The sequence below is a fragment of the Dermacentor silvarum genome, chromosome 1 (assembly GCF_013339745.2).
Source record: "Dermacentor silvarum isolate Dsil-2018 chromosome 1, BIME_Dsil_1.4, whole genome shotgun sequence".
Taxonomy (NCBI): domain Eukaryota; kingdom Metazoa; phylum Arthropoda; class Arachnida; order Ixodida; family Ixodidae; genus Dermacentor; species Dermacentor silvarum.
Window position 1 is genome coordinate 320,048,274 of NC_051154.1, and position 17,324 is coordinate 320,065,597.

General features: G+C 47.0%; 1 protein-coding gene across 1 annotated transcript; it reads right to left on the reverse strand.

The window, feature by feature from the left end:
• Positions 1–8,567: 8,567 nt before the first annotated feature.
• On the reverse strand, positions 8,568–10,088 carry LOC119442768 (carotenoid isomerooxygenase). Its single transcript, XM_037707788.1, has one exon. It carries the CDS (start codon positions 10,086–10,088, stop codon positions 8,568–8,570), a length of 1,521 nt encoding a protein of 506 aa, XP_037563716.1.
• Between the last annotated feature and the right edge of the window lie 7,236 nt (positions 10,089–17,324).

Sequence of the window (17,324 nt, forward strand, 5' to 3'; positions counted from 1 at the left end):
TTTCAGTACACGCGATGATGCAACTCTACAGGACCCTGTTTCTCGGGTATCTGATGTACAGCTTGGCAGTGCTGACCAATACCTTTAGAACTGACATCCGTACAATAGAAAGTGCTCAGGCACAGGTACTTAGGGTCTGTCGAGGTTTGCCACAGGGTACATCAACATCAGAAACCATTGCAATTGCACATGACTACCCAGCCAAGATTCACATTATTATGGAAGCGCTGAAAGCACACGTCAGGCACCTTGCTCACGCCCCTTCCCACTATCTAGACTCACTGCCCACGCGCCTCTTTTTGTCAGACGATACTGCCTTATCGTATATACCTTCCATCAGGTTACACAGCTGCAACGAGAGTTTTGTTTCCTCCTTGGTGCTTGGCTCAGCCACAAGTTCAACTGACAGTGCCAGGAATTGGAACAAAGGCCGAACTCTCATCACCAGCTCTTAAGCAACTTTCGCTGATCCAGCTGTGCGAAAAACACAGTGATCATACACTGTTGGTTCAACCACCATGGACGGTTCTGCAGGATCAGTGTTTTTTCCTGCGAAAGTCTCCACCTTGAAGTTAAAGACATCATACCAGACGACATCGACAGCCGCGGAGCTTGCTGCTCTTCGTAGCGCACTTAACATAATTCGTGATGAACCACCTAACAAATGGAGTGTTTTCAGTGACTGCAATGCAGCTCTACATTGCTTGCTTGTCGCCTTACGCCGTGGACCCTATGAACAACTAGTCCTCGAAATCCGAGAGCTCCTTCATCACCTCGTCGAGCAAGGACATGACGTCACCTTTCAGTGGATCCCTAGCCACTGTGGCGTAATGGGCAACGAATATGCCGATGAAGATGCTCGATCTGCTCATGAAGACGGCGCGCAAGAACCAATCCCACTGTAAAGAACAGATGCATCAGCGAAACTTCGAGAGCTTGCAAACGATGCCACACAATCGTTGTGGAAACACCTAGTTTGCAGCACACACGTCTGCATCGACTGGACCCCTGTCTTCGATTTCGACCTCCACCTGAACTATCCCGACCCGAAACAACGGTACTTTGCCGATTGTGGCTTGGTGTCGCATTCACAAAGTCGTTTGCTTTCCGCATCGGTTGGGAGGATAGTGCTGCATGTGAGCACTGCGGCGACGAGGAAACTATAGAGCACGTGGTTTGCCATTGTCCCCAATACAGTGCACATAGGCAGTCACTTGCGACAGCGCTGGCACGTCTTGACGACCAGCCGCTTGCGGGGAGCAGACAGTGCTGGAACGCCGGCCTATACAATCGTCACACAACAAGTCAGTCCAGGCAATCTTGAAGTTCTTGCGATCGAGTGGACTTTCTGACAGACTATAGTTCTCACAGACGTTTCCAACCTCCTCTACTTTTTATGCATTGTATTTCTTTTTGTAACTGCTTTTTCTCTTCCCTATTCTTTCTGCCTTTCATTTCCCCTTCCCGCAGTGCAGGCTAGCAAACCAGAATATTTTCGGGTTAACCTCCCTGCCTTTCCCACCCCGTTTCGCGCTCTCTCTCTATTTGCAATTACTCTATTTGAAAACGTTATTTCGAGACACCTTAAGAAAAATGAGGAAGTGCAGCTAGGAATGTTTTTCAGCATGAAATTACGTTGTTTCCTGGTTGTGCCATTTGTACGGGTGCGACAACACAACAGAGAACCTTCTGTGCCTCTGCTCATCATTCGACGCGCAACTATGTGCTCTACAAGCTAGACTCAACCGATTAGATAATGGAGCGCTCTCGGAAGAACCTGGGACGATGGCCTTGGCATTCTTGCATGCACAAGGCCACAAAAGCCCTTCTGCAATTCTTGAAGGCGACTGGACTTCACGAACGCGTGTGACAGCGGACATTCCTCGGCGAATGTGTTCACAATGACTCATTCTTTATTTGTTTTTCTCTTTTCTTCTCATTTGTCCTTCCCCCTTTGCTCTACCCAAGAGATTAGCGGACCAGGTACGTCCTTGGTTAACATCCCTATCTTTATCTCTTCGTTTTTATCTCGCTCTCACCTTCTTTGGTCGAGGCATGTTTGGAGTCTTTGCGAGAGCAGAAGAAGATCATCATGGTGATGATTTAGTGGCATCACCTCTGTAACGGCGCGGTGACACATGGTAACTATAGTCTGGTTGAGTTAATCACGTATGCTATCATGCTTTTTATTCTAGCATTTTCGTATACATTTCCTTAATCTCTTTTCTCGTCCTCGAAACTTCTTAATCTACCTTGTACCACCACCTGTGCATGCAACGGATCTGGGCGTATCAATTTCTTGACTGCTTTTTGGAGCGCAGCTCTTAGGCGCCCGTACCTGCGCTGAGCTTCGGCGTGCCTCGGCGTCGTACCTCGTACCAAGCAAACGAGCACAGCGAAGGATGAAAGTGAACGCAAGCGCAGCGGGGAGGGGGGGGAGGAATGTGGAGGAGAGACGGCCTGCGCATGTGCTGACTCCCGGCGGCCAGGGATCGGCCGCTGCCTGGGCGATCTCATCTGCGCCTCCGAAGGGGAGGACTACGCTCTTTCGCGGCGTCAGCTGCTGAGGTCAGTGCGTGGTACCAGCGTATGTGACGGGGATCACTGCTCCTGCAAGGGTTGAGGGCGAGCGGCTACGCGTAAGGCTCGATGTGACGCTCCCATGCGTGTTGTCGCCACTGACACTGGTGGCACGATTTCCCAGTGAAGGGCGGCTCTCGTCGTTGCTGGAACGAAAGCGTGCGAAGTAAATCGTAATCGTGGGTGATTTTTTGTCCACCAATACACTAAACGTCTCTCGCTTATCTCGACTGCTGACGGGTTTTTGCTTCCGTCCACTTTAAATCCGAGCACTTGTATAAGGTGTAAAGGGTCGACCACATCTAAGGTGAACACCTCATTAGTATTCAAGACATCATAGAAACTGATGTTGAGTACATAATTCGAAAAAACATTATTGTGTTTATCGACACCATGATTACACATCGTATAATGATCATTTCACTCGTGAAGTAGAATAAACTCTGTAGTTTTACCAGCTTGAATACTAATGAGGTGTTCACCTTAGATGTGGTCGACCCTGTACGTTACCTATGGGGCTCACTGGGGGAATCCTTTCGCATTCTATCAAGATGTGCTGAGTGGTCACCAGGTATTTGCTGCAGATACACATGCCTCATCGAGTTCCGAATATTTGCTCCGATATGTTTTTGTCCTTAAACAACTAACTCGAGCCTCAAATAGCAAGGCACTGCCCTTTGTCTTATCGTACACATTTTCCCTTCTAATTTCTTCCTTCAATTCTTGTGAATCTGAATGATATTTTTTGTTTCCATTTCATGGATCCAACTTACTTTCTCTCACTTTCTTTGTGATGACTCCTGATTGTCTATTCACACTTTCAATTACCCTGTACTTGCTTGCCAAACTTTCATGATCACTCCCTCCATTCTGTGTTCACGCTAATTTTCAGGTACAGATACTTGTGCACTAAAAAGCTCATTTATTTTCCTTCATGTTCCTGAGTCTTTCTTCACAGTTAATTTTTCTCTCTGCTTCTCTGACTTCAAAACAGGCCCAACCCATGTCACCCTGCGCAATGGCTCATTCGTGGTTTTGCCGTGGGTTCTCAAAGTAAACCATCTTTTCGACTTTTGGTTAACTTCCAATCCCGACAAGATATTGGAATTTAAGCACACAATGGCAATTGCAAATGTTAGCGATGGCACCATTACTTCTTTCTAGATTCCACGCTCCACCTTATAATTTATTGTGGCCCCAATGTGCTATATGTTTCACAATTGCTGCATTCGGCTTCCCCTTTATTTTCCGGATTATCTTGGTGGGTGCTCAGGTAAGTCTTTCCTTCCTTTATGTATACACCAAGGTTATGATATTGCGACGCGCAAGTAAGTCTGGAGGACGAGGACGAAGAAGTTTCTGGTGGCTGCTGCGGGAAAAAGAAAAGAAACTGTACGAGCCATGTTTTGAGGTAACAACAACAACAGCAGTAAACAGCCGTTCGCTCGGAAATTACTGCTTGCCTTTTCCTCTCGCGACAAACTGGTGGAGGTGCTGGGTGCGCATACTTCCTATGCCTGCTGGTCCTGCAACAGAAGCAACCGACGCCAGTACTTCAGGGACTGCAGAAATCTATCGAAGCAGCCATCGCCTCCAAGCTGGCAGGAGTTTTATCAACTGCTTCGTGAGTTGTAGAATAATTTACAGCATGGCATCACGACTAGCCCAACCTCTCCGTCAATCAGACTGCAATACATGTTGTACAGACCCATCGCTTTTTTTAATTACTCTGAATCCAGCACTATACAGCGTGGAGGGCTCGTATATGAAACATAGAAGAGCGTGTGAATCGCACAATAAAACAACTGCCATGTATCACAGGCCCGAAATGGGATTACGGAACGGGATCACCTTTAAAGCTCCATATAGCTATTCCATGGCAAGCTCTGGAATATTCATAATTTCTAGTTACGCACGATTTATGCACTTTAACGAACGCAAGTGAAATGACATAATAGCCTGGAGTCTTCGTATATTTCTCGGTTTGCCGCGTTCAACACTCAGTGCCCTTGTGACTATGAAAGCAAAAGAGCCGCCTATTTAAATTAGTCGTGTTCAAGGTATGTCAGTCGCCACTTTATTCATTTATAGACAAAGCCTGATACCCACCGTCTACGTGACGAACTCATTCAAAGAAGTATACAAATTGGTGACGAGAGCATACTTTCGCAGCATTATCTATTTATGCACGCAGATATATCACGTAAACTATATAACCTAAATCTTTCTTTCTAGCCAACTGCCAGATGAGGATTGACCACATCCTAGTACTTGCGCTATCTGGTATCCACCTAGATTGTATGCTACGTATGCAAAGCAACTTAAAGTGTCTATGTTAACAAAAAAAAACTGGGAGGACACTTAAGCATCACCTTTAAGAGGGGAAGGCGATAGCATTGAAAGATCCCTCACTGAATCTCACGAAGCTTTCCGACAACAGCAGCTTACGTAACCGTCTTGTTTTGCCGGAAACGCTAGCGGCGAACGCGATGCACAAAGATAAACTTTCTGGTTCTTTTTTTTCTGACCTCCCCCCCCCCCATGGCAGGCGCCGCCGCTGCCGTGGATGCGTGGACGCGAGCGCCATCTGGATGGTGTTGCAAGCAACCAAGCGGGGGGCACCGCTCCTACTAATACAGACCTCAAAAGGCAGCTGGAAAAGGAATTTCTGTTCTAGTTTCCGCATAACATAATTTTTTTCTCCCATATTGAAATTACAATCCGACGCTATCATGTCTGTAGGGTGTGTGTAAGTCGTATTTTAGGAATTTTCTGATACATTTTACTTTGAGAAATTCAATTCCCTCTTCTTTTTTTCGTCTTCACTCTGCTTCCCACATTGCCTGTCTGTAATACTCGTATGTATAGAGGGGCTTCTATACTGAGGGCAATAGAAAGGGCCGGACAGCCATTCACTTATCTTATTCAATGAAACTCCTCCGAGGGCTGGTCTCAAATGCGTTGGCAAACGCGAGAGAGAGAGAGAGAGAGAAATAACATTTATTAGCCCCGAAGGAACTAAAGCCCAAGTCCGGGCCTCCTGGTAGGCTCATGCCTCCTGGCCCAGAACGTTCTTGACGTGCTGCACCAGAAGCGGCCACCATAGTTTTTCAAACCTTCGTGGGGGAGTGGTCCACTCCTCCCAGCTGCCAGGACGCTGGTTGTGTGGTAATTTGGAAAGTATTGTCTTTTTCAAGATGGCGTTTTCAGGGCACTCCCACAAGATGTGTTTATTTGATGGATAGGCCCCGCACTGTTTACAAGTGGGGGAGCCTGGGTCCCTGTTAATATAATGCGTATAGTGTGGTGTGAGTAATGTGTTTGTTTGTGCTTTTCGTATGATTGAGGCGTCCTCTCTCGAATGCGTGTAGGATGGTGTGTTGAGAATTGCTGATGTTTCCCTGCGAGACTTCAAAATACGTATCCTTTCTTTCCGCTGCATCTTCTGCTCTTCTCTGGGGTTGTAAGTATCTTCAACAGGCCATAGGATAGGAGGTCCCGGATTTTCTGCGCGGGTGAGCTGGTGTGCTCTTACATTTCCTCGCAATCCTTGATGGCCTGGAACCCATTGTATGCGTATGCGTAGAAGGGGGTGAGCATGCATGTACATGTGAAGCTTTGTGCGTATGTGGTAAGGAAGATGATCATTTTGAATGTCTCTGCAAGCGCTTTGACTGTCTGTTCGGATTGTGATCGTGTCAGATGTGTGTGTCATTTCCGTTATGGCGAGCATTACTGCCAGCAATTCCGCGTCGTGAGGCGTTGGGACTCCCAAGTAATTTTTCACAAGCGTCGAGTCATGGCCCACGACCGCTGCTTTGCTGATTTCGGCATTATGACTGGCATCTGTGTAGTACGTGCTTTTATCCTCTGTCCTCTGCATTACACTTGTTCTTTTTGAGCGCCTATTTCGATTCTTTTCCGGGTGCATATTTTTTGGAATGGGATCTACGGTTATCCTTGGCAGATCATCCCATGGTGGTAGTTTCGGGGGAATTGGGGGTAAGTTAGCGGTTTCGTATCCTAATCTATTCAGTATTCGTCGACCCTGATTAGATGATTTAAGTCTCTGTATTTGTGCTTGATTGTGCATGTCTATTCTGTCTTATAGTGAGTTAAAGAGGCCGGTTGCTTCAATTTTATGGTTAGGTGCAAACTTAGGAACTCCCAGGGCAAGTCTAGCACACTTTCTAATTATACGCGAGATGTATAGAGGGGCTTCTATACTGAGGGCAATAGAAATAGCCGGACAGCCATTCACTTATCTTATTCAATGAAACTCCTTCGAGGGCTGGTCTCAAATGCGTTGGCAAACGCGAGATGAATTAATAAAAAGTATTTGCATTCAAAACTGATGCCGCAGATGTGAGGGGCTAAAGTTTGCGCGTACAGAGCATGCGAAACATCGGCACGAACAAAGATAAAAAGCGCGATCTGACAATTATTAAAGGAGTATGTAGCACTATTAAAAAATGCTTGGGTTTCACGTGCAAAACCACCATTCGTTTCTCACGCACGCCTAAGTGGGGGACTACGTATTAATTTTGACCAATTAGGGTTTTTAACGTGCGCCTAAATTTCAGAAACACAAGGCGTTCGTGCAATTCGCTCCCATAGAAATGCGGCCGCGGCAGCAGGGATCAAGCGCATCACCTCGAGCTAGCAGCCCAACGTCATAACCACTCGGCTACTGCGGTTTGTATGCGGCTTTAAGCGAGTGGTAGTTTTCTCATAAGTGTGTCCTACACTCAGAATAAATGTGTCCTCATAAGTGTGTCCTACACTCAGAACCCAACACGAGCTCATTGCAAATCAAAGGAACATGACCGGATAAATTGCATAAAGCACTCTCTGCTATGGAATTAAAAGGTGATTTGCTTTGTCACACGTGGACTGAAGCTGCTGCTCAAAGAGCACGACTGTATAGCTGCAGTAGCGCAGGTTCTCCAAAAATGGGTGATCAAAGCTGCGTCAAGTTTTCAGAGAATAATTCTCACCATCAGCGTGTGTAGGTAACATTTGCCACATAAAAATGGAAAGAATGAACGACTCCTGAACATGTTACTGGTGTGTTCGAATTCGTTTGGAACGTTTTATAGGCCAACAAACTACGACAACACAGGCCAACTCGGGGATCTTTCGAAATTTTATCACAATTTAGACACCCTGCTGCAAAATGCTAGAGTTCTTTTGTGCATTTAAGCTCGTGTATAATCACGAACATCCGTTAAACGATGATAATAAGCTAGTGAAGGCACTTCTGCTGAATATTTTGGATGTGCGATGATGATTTAACTGATTAGGCTGTTGTTTATAAAATGAACAGATTAACGTGTTTTCTTATGACTATTTACGACACTTCATGCTACTGCGTGTACTTGTACGTGTCAACTACAGTCAAGCCCGGATATATCGAATCTGAAGGGTATCACAAAAAAGTTCGATATACAGGTAATTCGATATATAAAATGAAAATGTGATTTAAGATAATCCAAGGGAATTTTACTGCTGTTCGTTATGCACAATAATTCGTTATATGTGGGTTTGATATATCCGGGCTCGACTGCATAAAAACCTTAAAAAATAAAAGAATCGCCACACAGTGCGCATTTGATTAGTCGCCAGTGAAATTAAATGATTAAAAAAAAGAGCACAGAAAGGACGTTAGATGCCCTGAATAGGAATATTTGAAGGCTTACTTGTGCGTCATCTGCGAAGCCCAATATACCTGACAAACTAAAGCAGCCATATTGCAGGGATTCTGCGCTTTTGCGACATGTAATTTAAAAACGATCAATGCGATGGAAAACAATACCCTGTACACTGTCTTTCACAGCAGGCTGTCAGACTGGTGAGCAGCTTATTCGCGAGTTAGCGGTTCTGAAACACGTTGCAGAAGGACTTTATTTGGTTAGGTTGCCTTATATAGTGCTAAAAATCTATAACATAAACTACGTTTAAAATGTATATAGCAGTTTAACCTTATTTTACGCCTGTTTCTCAAGAAAGCATCCGTGAAAATCTGCTGGAATTGAGGATGGGCAGTGAAATTCTGCAAGGGCAAGTTGTTCGAGCGTTTTCGCGTCCAATACCACCAAAGCCAGCTTCTTTTCGTCGTCCTCGTGGAGAAGGGAGCTCAAGATGACACCATCGTCCTCTTCAACAGCACCTGGACGCGCTACGAAGACAGGTTCTGAGGGGAACCACCCCTGTCTTTCCCAGTGCAGCCAATCGCCCGTAGTGACATCAAGCTTGGAGACGAACGCCCTGTGTTCTTCGCCTTCGACGTTGCTGAGGCTGTAAGTATACTTGTATGGTTTTCCATTACGGTTGTTATTGATTCGTGGAAGTTCCCCGCGCAGCTTTCCCTTGGCTAGTTCCCGCGGTTGAATCATGACACGTTCGCCCGGGCTTCGATTGAGAGGCAGCGAAAAGCGGCGCAAGTGGCCCAACTGGAATGCCATGTGAGTGTTCACCGTGTAGTCGAAGCTCCGGATGATGCTGTCATCCTCCAAACATATTAGGTCGACCACGAGTTCGTCGCCCTGTTCGAAGGCGTTGATGTGGTGGAAAATGAAAAATGCGGTTGACTCAAACACAGTGGGGTGAAGCTCCCCCGTCTTCTTGTTCATTACGTGAAAGCGGACGTTCTTCTTAGCATCAAACTGCATTGCGTTCATGAGCGCCTTGTAGCCCAGGTACCTCGACGCGAACATGGAAGGCAGATGCATGGACGTTGGCTGCTCCAGCACTACCACCCACTTTTCAGTCATTGCGAAACTGTGGATGTACGGTACAGATATGCGAGATTGCAACGGTATCGTTCCCACGGCTCTGACACGGTCCACCAAGCTTTCGGTTCCACCAGGAAGAAATTGAACAAGCATGAAGGAAGGACGCGTACTTACTTGCGTACCAATATTGTACATAGCGCCATCGTCAGGGTCTAAAAGGGGGTGAGAGGTGGCACTGTGCACAGCCACCATTTTACTCAAGCTTTTCTTCTCCAGAGTCTCCAACGTCTCAGGGTCGACTCGAATCATATCAGGTGTCTCCGTCATGGCGTACACCTCGTCGCCCAGTAGGATCACGTTCACCATAGCGTTGTCCGACAAGTCCGGGTAGAAGTAGGACGCCAGCCGCTCGAATACGGTGGCACAAGGGTCAGGATGCGCCACGGTTCCGAACTCGGAAACAACGATTCTGTTTGCCCTCCGGTTGCGCACGTACGCTTTGCTTCGCAGGAAGCGGTTCTGGTAAAGCACTCGACCATTCTCGATGCTGAACTCCCTCAACAGAGCGGGGCAGTCGAATGCGTGGTTGTAGTGGTCGGGGCCAAACGAAGACAATCCCGGACCGTTCCGTAAAAGCCTACCTTGAAGCCACGCTGGTAGGTCCCCCAGTAGCATGCCCGTGACCGGCTCCGAAACTTCGGGCGTGCACGATCGGCGGTAAAACTTTTTCGCATCGATGGTGGGAGCCGATGACGTTTCCTGGCTTGCTGCCATCGCTTGCTGCCGTCCGCTCGAAATAGGAGACAAACACTCTGCGGCCTCGGCACCTATGCTACATGGAGCATCGCGTTCGAGCTGCCAAAATTGCGTCAGTCAGATAATGCTGGCGAGTGTTGCGCTGAATGTGATGCAACAACTTCGCGTCTCTCGTTTGCGAATGGATCCACTAATAAGCCGGTTATATGTCAGTTGAACGAGAACGAGCAACGGCCGTAACTGAAATAGAAGTGATAGTATTCTCCTCTCTCCCTCCTCCAATCTGCTTAGAACCGGTCTGGAGAGCGCCCGCCCACAGCTTCGTGGGGAGGCCTCTTTCTCTTTCTCGGAGCCGGCCGTTGGATTGGTCAATCTCTTGTCGTAATAAAATTTTGACAAGAGGGAACGAGAAGCAGCGAAAAACAGGTAGGCTAGCTGTGTGGTCAATCGGTGTGCGTTGCGTGCATTCCTACACTGGGAGAAGGGAATAAAGCGGCGAAAATAGAGAAGGAAGACAAGAAAGAGAGCACTGGTAGAAGAAAAATGTCTGAAATAGAAGAATTCAGCGCTCGAATTACGAAGAGACCCCTGTAAACACATTGAACTGTTTGTGTGTATGTTCTCGTCTATGATCACTTTAAGTTGTGTCCTATATTTATTGATTTATTTATTCATTCATTTATGTATGTATTACAATAGCCTCAGGGCCTACAGGGTGTTACAGAGGGGTGCATGAAAAACCCAAAAAAATTATACATACTAAAAACGTACAATCAAAAAGCCAAAATTATGACGCAGATTCTTGTTCGATGATATGCTTGCTGATGGCTGTCTTCAAGGATGGCGTGTCTTCAATGCTCGCAATGAGGGGATATGTCAGAGGATTGACCGTGTGATATCAAGCCACTCGCTCTTTCTGCTGCTGACGATATTCAGCTGACGAAGAAAACTTGGCAAGAACGGCGGAACTGCCGCACAATGCGCGAATGATCGTGTTTCCAATAGACTAACTTGGATGGTGTAGTATAAAGCCAATGTCACAATAATTTGATATTATTGGACGTTAGCAAGGAGGTTTAAAAACATTGCTGGAGTGGAAACAAAGAAAAGATATCAATAATAATGGCGAAATAGCGGTTATACTTTGTTCTCGTCGTGAGATCAGACTAAGCGATGACCGATTTTACCAATTGTCAAGTATCATGGGTGAACTAAGATCGAAGCGGCCAGCTTCGGGGGTGCTATTTTGCGCAAAGACGGTATTTTATTTATTTATTCTCATAGCCTCAGGGCCCCATGGACATTACAGAGGGGGTATAAACAAGCAACAACAACAGCAAGTAAAAAGAAAAAAAACTGCGAAATTCGTCTACATTTCAACAGATGATCTGTTACAGCGGTCTTGAATGATGATGCATTGGCTAAGGTGGCGATAGAAGAGGGAAGGTGGTTCCACTCAGAGTAGGTTCTTGGCATAAAATAGTGCAGGAACGTGTCAGTGCGACAACGAGGAACAGCTACCTTATCGCTGTACTCGATACGGGATGATACGTACACTGGCTGTGAAATGAGTTGCTGATTTATTGAACGGTGATGGAACACTTTGTGGAATAAACAAGGCGCGGGATGTTGCGCCCAGTTTGAAGGTTAGGAAGATTAAGTGACGATTTCATCTGCGAGACATTAGCGGTATGTGAATTATTCGACATAATAAAACGGGCCGATCGATTCTGAAGGGATTCTATGGTTTGAATGAGAGTGCGGTGAGCCGGAACCCAAACTGCACACGCGTATTCGGGTGTCGCACGAACGACAGTTTGGTAAAGCATTAATGTTAGGCACTGGGGAGGTTGGAAAAATTGCGTCCGCAATAACAGAGAGTGTTATTTGCATTACCTATGTTGTAGTCAATGTGAGTATGCATGACAGGTCAACAGATATGTAAAAACCAAGATACTTGTATGCAGACACGCGCTCGCGCATCCAGTCTGATGCCATTAATTCTGTATTCTGAAGACTTTGAGGCATCAGTGTTTCGCGAAGATATTATGTACCTGCATTTACTGATGTTATGGATCATTAACCATTACTGCACCATTAAGAAACTTCGTTTAGGTCAGATTTAAGAACAAGTGTATCCTTGGGGTTACTTATTTCGCGATAGACAACGCATTCGTCTGCAAATAGCTTTATACTAGAGGTAATGTTATCTGGAAGATCATTTACATAAATCAGGAACAGTAGTGGGCCTAACACGGAACCTTGAGGGACGCCAGATATAACAGAACAAGGACAGGAAGCGAAATTGTTAGCGATAACATATTGGGTTCGGTTAGATAAAAATCATTCAATCCATTAGAGGATGTGCGGGAGAATTTTCAAAGTACTGGTTTTTAGGAGAAGTAGTTGATGAGGTACTTTGTCCAAAGCCTTAGAAAAGTCAAGAAAAATACCATAAAGAAAATAGCCTCGGTCTAAAGCTACTGCGATGTGATGAGTAAATAACAGAACCTGTGTTTCGCAGGAATAGTTTTTCCGGAATCCATGTTGGCAGGAGGTACAAAAGTAATTCGATTCAAGATATTATTATTTTATGCATGGTGCTCCGCGTCAATTGCTCTCAGACCGTGGCCGTACGTTTTTGTCCAAAATCATTGACCACATCATGCGTGCCTGCTCAATACAGCATAAATTTACCGCCTCCTATCACCCAAAAACGAACGGCCTCACTGAGCGTTTGAACCGCACCCTTAAGCGTGAGACACACGGGGCGATTTTGCGTGCGATCCGTCGTGCGACGCGTCGGAGTCTGACTTGCCGCATACGATGATTCGGAACACATCGTACGAACGAGGTGCGATGCGTAGCTCCGCCCACAAACGGCGGCCCTGCATGGACGCTCGGAACACTGCGGAACTTCGCAAAGTGAAAACAAACGTCTTTGCACAGTTATCTAGTTTAGCATAAACCATCACAATAAAAACGCGTCTGTGCGAGCAGCGTATACGTGTTTTCGCAAGGCCACGTCCGCAGTGTGGGCTCCGTCGACAGCCACCGATGGCTAGGAGCTGCCAGGCCTAGCTCGCTGGGCCGTCGAATCCGAGACCAGTGTCGCTTGCGACATGACCACTTGTAACTCGTAATAAACCTCCTACGTTGGTCAGAACAACGTGTACACACTTATGTCGCGCTTAAATTGCAATATATTTGATTTTATCGGCACGGACGGAAGCGAACGAGCAAGCCAGGCGAGCTTGCGATTGCTGGCAGAAGGTGTATAGGCCTAGCTCGCTGGCCATCGGATCCGGGGTCGACAGCCCTTGCGATCCGTCCGCAGCTCGTTATAGAGCACCCATATTCGTCAGCACAATCAACGTCCGAACATTTATGTCGCTTATAAGTGGCAATACAATGACTTTTCCCGACGCCGTTGGTAGCGATGAGATAACACGCCAGTCAGGCGAGCCGCTTCGCATAGAAGACTGCTGCGGCGTCTGCGCTGACCGCTTTCGAATCGATACCACGTCAACGATTTACTACTTCGCGCAACGTTTTATAACATGAACAATTTTGAGTTCACTTCATTCTATCGGTTATTTCGTGTCAGAAACAAAGTGTACCCCATGTTTGTGTCGCCGTCAGCGGCAAAGAGGTCAGCGTCTCGACGAGGGAAAAAAAAGCACCGGGACGATCGGACCGCTTGCTCGCCGGCCCCGCCCCACCGGCTCTACCACGTGACCATGACGTACACGCTGGCGGCGCTGTCATTGGCTGAGGCCGTCCGACCGATCGGGCAGTCGTACGACTATATCCAACAGGTTGGTCGCATGCGGCGGCGGTGCCGCATGCAGCAGAATACGTTGAAAACTTGTTGAGTGCGGCGGCCGATGCGGCGCGTCGTACGACGGATCGCGCGCAAAATCGCATCGTGTGTCCCACCCTTTACTGACATGCTATCGAAATACGTTTCAGCCGACCACCGTGACTGGGACCTGGCTCTACCTTAGATTACCTTTGCGTACAACTCTTCCCGTGTCGAAACCACTGGCTTTTCCGCGTTTTACCTCTTGTATGGCCGAGAACCAATGCTACAACTAGACACTGTGCTTCCATCCACCACAGCTTTAACTAGCGATTATGCTCGTGATGCAATCGCCCGTGCTGAACATGCTCGCCAACTTGCGCGCGCTCGTCTGAAAATGTGTCAAGACAAAGAGAAGCAACGCTACGACCCCCGTCACCGTGATGTCCATTTTGTAGCGTTAGCTACACTGGCCTAGCCAAGCCCGTTTCGCGCGGCACATCAAGAGCCGTGCTGCGCATGCGCAAGGATCCGTGATGTCACACGGCTTGCGCACCGGAGCCACCGGAGCCGGCACCTCTCGCGCACTCCGCCGCCGCCGCGCGCGACTCACCACCGCCGGTCTGCGCATTCCAGAGGAGTGACGTCGTAGTCGTGGTAGACGCACTGGCGCCGGCGCGCGCTCGCTGTGCAGTCGCCGTCTGACACTACGCTGGAGCCGCTGAGCTTCTGACTGGCGTTTGTGTGTGTCATTGGAGCAGCAGTAAGCATGACAATCAAGCTAATCCTTGACAATCTAGACAACCAGGAAAGCTAAGAATAATCAGCTGAACCTTTGCTAACGCTACGTATATCCTGGCATAGCCGAGCTAAGCCACTGCAACATTTTTTTCGCCGGGCACCCTCGTGTTGCTTTGGTCACCATCGCGTAAAGTTGGCCTATGTGATAAACTGCTTTCCTGCTACACAGGCCCATATCGCGTGCTCCACCATGTGATCGATGTCACCTATGAAATCGTTCTAGCCACGCCCACTACGTCCTCCGTTGTGACAACCAGTGATATTGTCCACGTCTCCCGACTCAAGCCCTACAACTCTCCACGCGCCTTGGATATTTACCAGCACCGTGACGGTGCTTTTGCCGTCGGGAGGTATTATTAAGATATCACCGAGAGATGCTCAAAACGCGAGCCTCCGCGAGAAAGACGATGAAGTGTGTCTGGGCCCTTGGCGCGAGTGAGCGTCGGCCTGGCTGTCTGGCTCCAGTGTAAATAGCGTGTAAATAGCCTCTTTCGTCTCTGTCTTTCCACACGGAACAATATGAGACTAGGTTAGAGTAAATTACATGCTCTAAAACTTTTGCACGGGATTTTTTTTAAAGAAATTGGGCGATAAATGAAAGGAGAATGCGTGTTTCCGGATTTAAAGAGTGGCACCACTTTCCCGACCTTCCAATCTGATGGAAGGTACAACATTCAATGGGCTGTGTGAATAGGTATGACAGGAAAACTAAACAGTAAACTTTCGTGTTCTTCAGAAACGTTGCATTAGTTTCATCATCACCACATGAAGACGAAAGCTTTAGCTATTCCCGCAATAGTGACTACAATTGCATCCATGGGAAAGAAATCACGCTTACGCAGCAGCGCCGTGACAGCGGCAGCTGACTCTGTAACCACACTCGCGAAAACGTCATTCAGAACAGTACAACATTCCTCATTCCGCAGCACGTGTCCGGCAGAGTCAACAAGAGAAATGACACAACTTTGTGCAGGTTTAACAACGTTCCAGAACTTGGAAGGGATGGTGGAAAGAAGAGAAGGGAGTGTACACTCCAGAAAAAAATTCTTTGCCAGTTTGATAGAAATGCGATATGAGCACACATTATCACGATTAGACGCCAGCGAGCAAGATTGTTGGTAAATTTCGGTAAAGGAAAAGGTACTTTTTTTTGTACAGTAGCCTCTTTAATGTTGTGTTAAACCAATGTGCCCATTGTTTACCTGAATTTTTTTTGTAACGGTATGTGTTTGTTGATGAGACTTGCAACTTTATTTTTAAATGAAATCCAGTTCTCTTTCAGTGTACGATTAAAAAATGTTGTTATGCAGCCACCCAAGAATCATTCAAGCTCCTTATTAATTGAGACATAACCTCCCTTTTGGTAATTTCTAAATGGTTTTGTTCTCGATGGCTGGTGCGTGTTGCAAGTTGTTATAACGAAATGAATAAGGCTGTGATCGCTTATACCAGGCATGTATGAAATCGAGTGAACAAGAGCAGGCGCTGTTGTTAAGATGAGATCAAGAATGCTAGCCGATGTAGGACCGAGTTAAAGTCTAAGCACAAGGCAGCAAAAGATGAAACACCAGGCAATGTTACAGATACAACCGGGACAGGTCTAGACCAGTTAATTTTACGCATATTGTAGTCACACAAGAGAAATATCCGTGAGCTCGGGAACTGTTGAACCAGATTTTTAAGCACGTCATACAATTTTTCAAAGAAATCCGAAGCAGAATTTGGTGGGCGGTAGCATGCGCAAAAAGTTTTTTTGTGGTTTAAAGAAATGCAAACACAAATAAATCCCAAGTCTGAGTTGGTTACAATCATACGCGACACAAGATTATCGGCTACAGCAATGACCGCGCGACCACCAGGTTTGTCAGAGCGGCATATATGGCTGAGCGTTCGGTGAACTTATACCGGATCCCGCTGAACTGCCCGCAGGCATGTGCCATCGTGGTAGCCGGTATACGGTGAAACTGTCTTATAAAATATTGTCCGCATATCTGCTTGCTTCGCTGCGAATGACGTCGAAAGACGTCTTCTGCCGCCCCTGATACGTAACACCCTCTCTTCACCCCCCTCCCGCCCGTCAAGCTCTTCCCCTCCCCTCTCACTCCTCCCATGATGGATGCAATGAGGTTTTGCTGAATTCCATTCAAAATTCCCGCGTTCGCCCTGCTCTCGCACCATCTGTGGGCACTTTTTATTACTGATGGCTTAAAGCTGGCTACAGAGCCGCGGCTTCAGTCAGCTTGTTTTTAACGCGCAGCGTCAGTTCGACACCATTTCCAACGCGATCGACACCATTTCCCACGCTTAAATTTTTCATTTACTAACATAAAAACCACTCCAAGGTGTATTATTAATTAAATGAACGCTGTGGATCACGCTTATGTACAAATAATTTTCCTCAAACAGGCCTGAGGTTTCCTTTGTGCTATAGAATGTTGACGTGTATGACCTCGTGCCACCAGTGCTAGTAGCTTGGTTGGTTTTGGCCGGGCGGTTGAATCGGTTTTGGCCGGGTGGCTGAATCGGGTGACAGACAGAAAGACGGACAGACAGACAATTTTTTCGCGTTTTGGTAGCCCAAGAAAGACTATCGTCTTTAAAATACCCGCAAACGAAGTCCTCATGAGGGCACCTGATATCTACAGCACCAA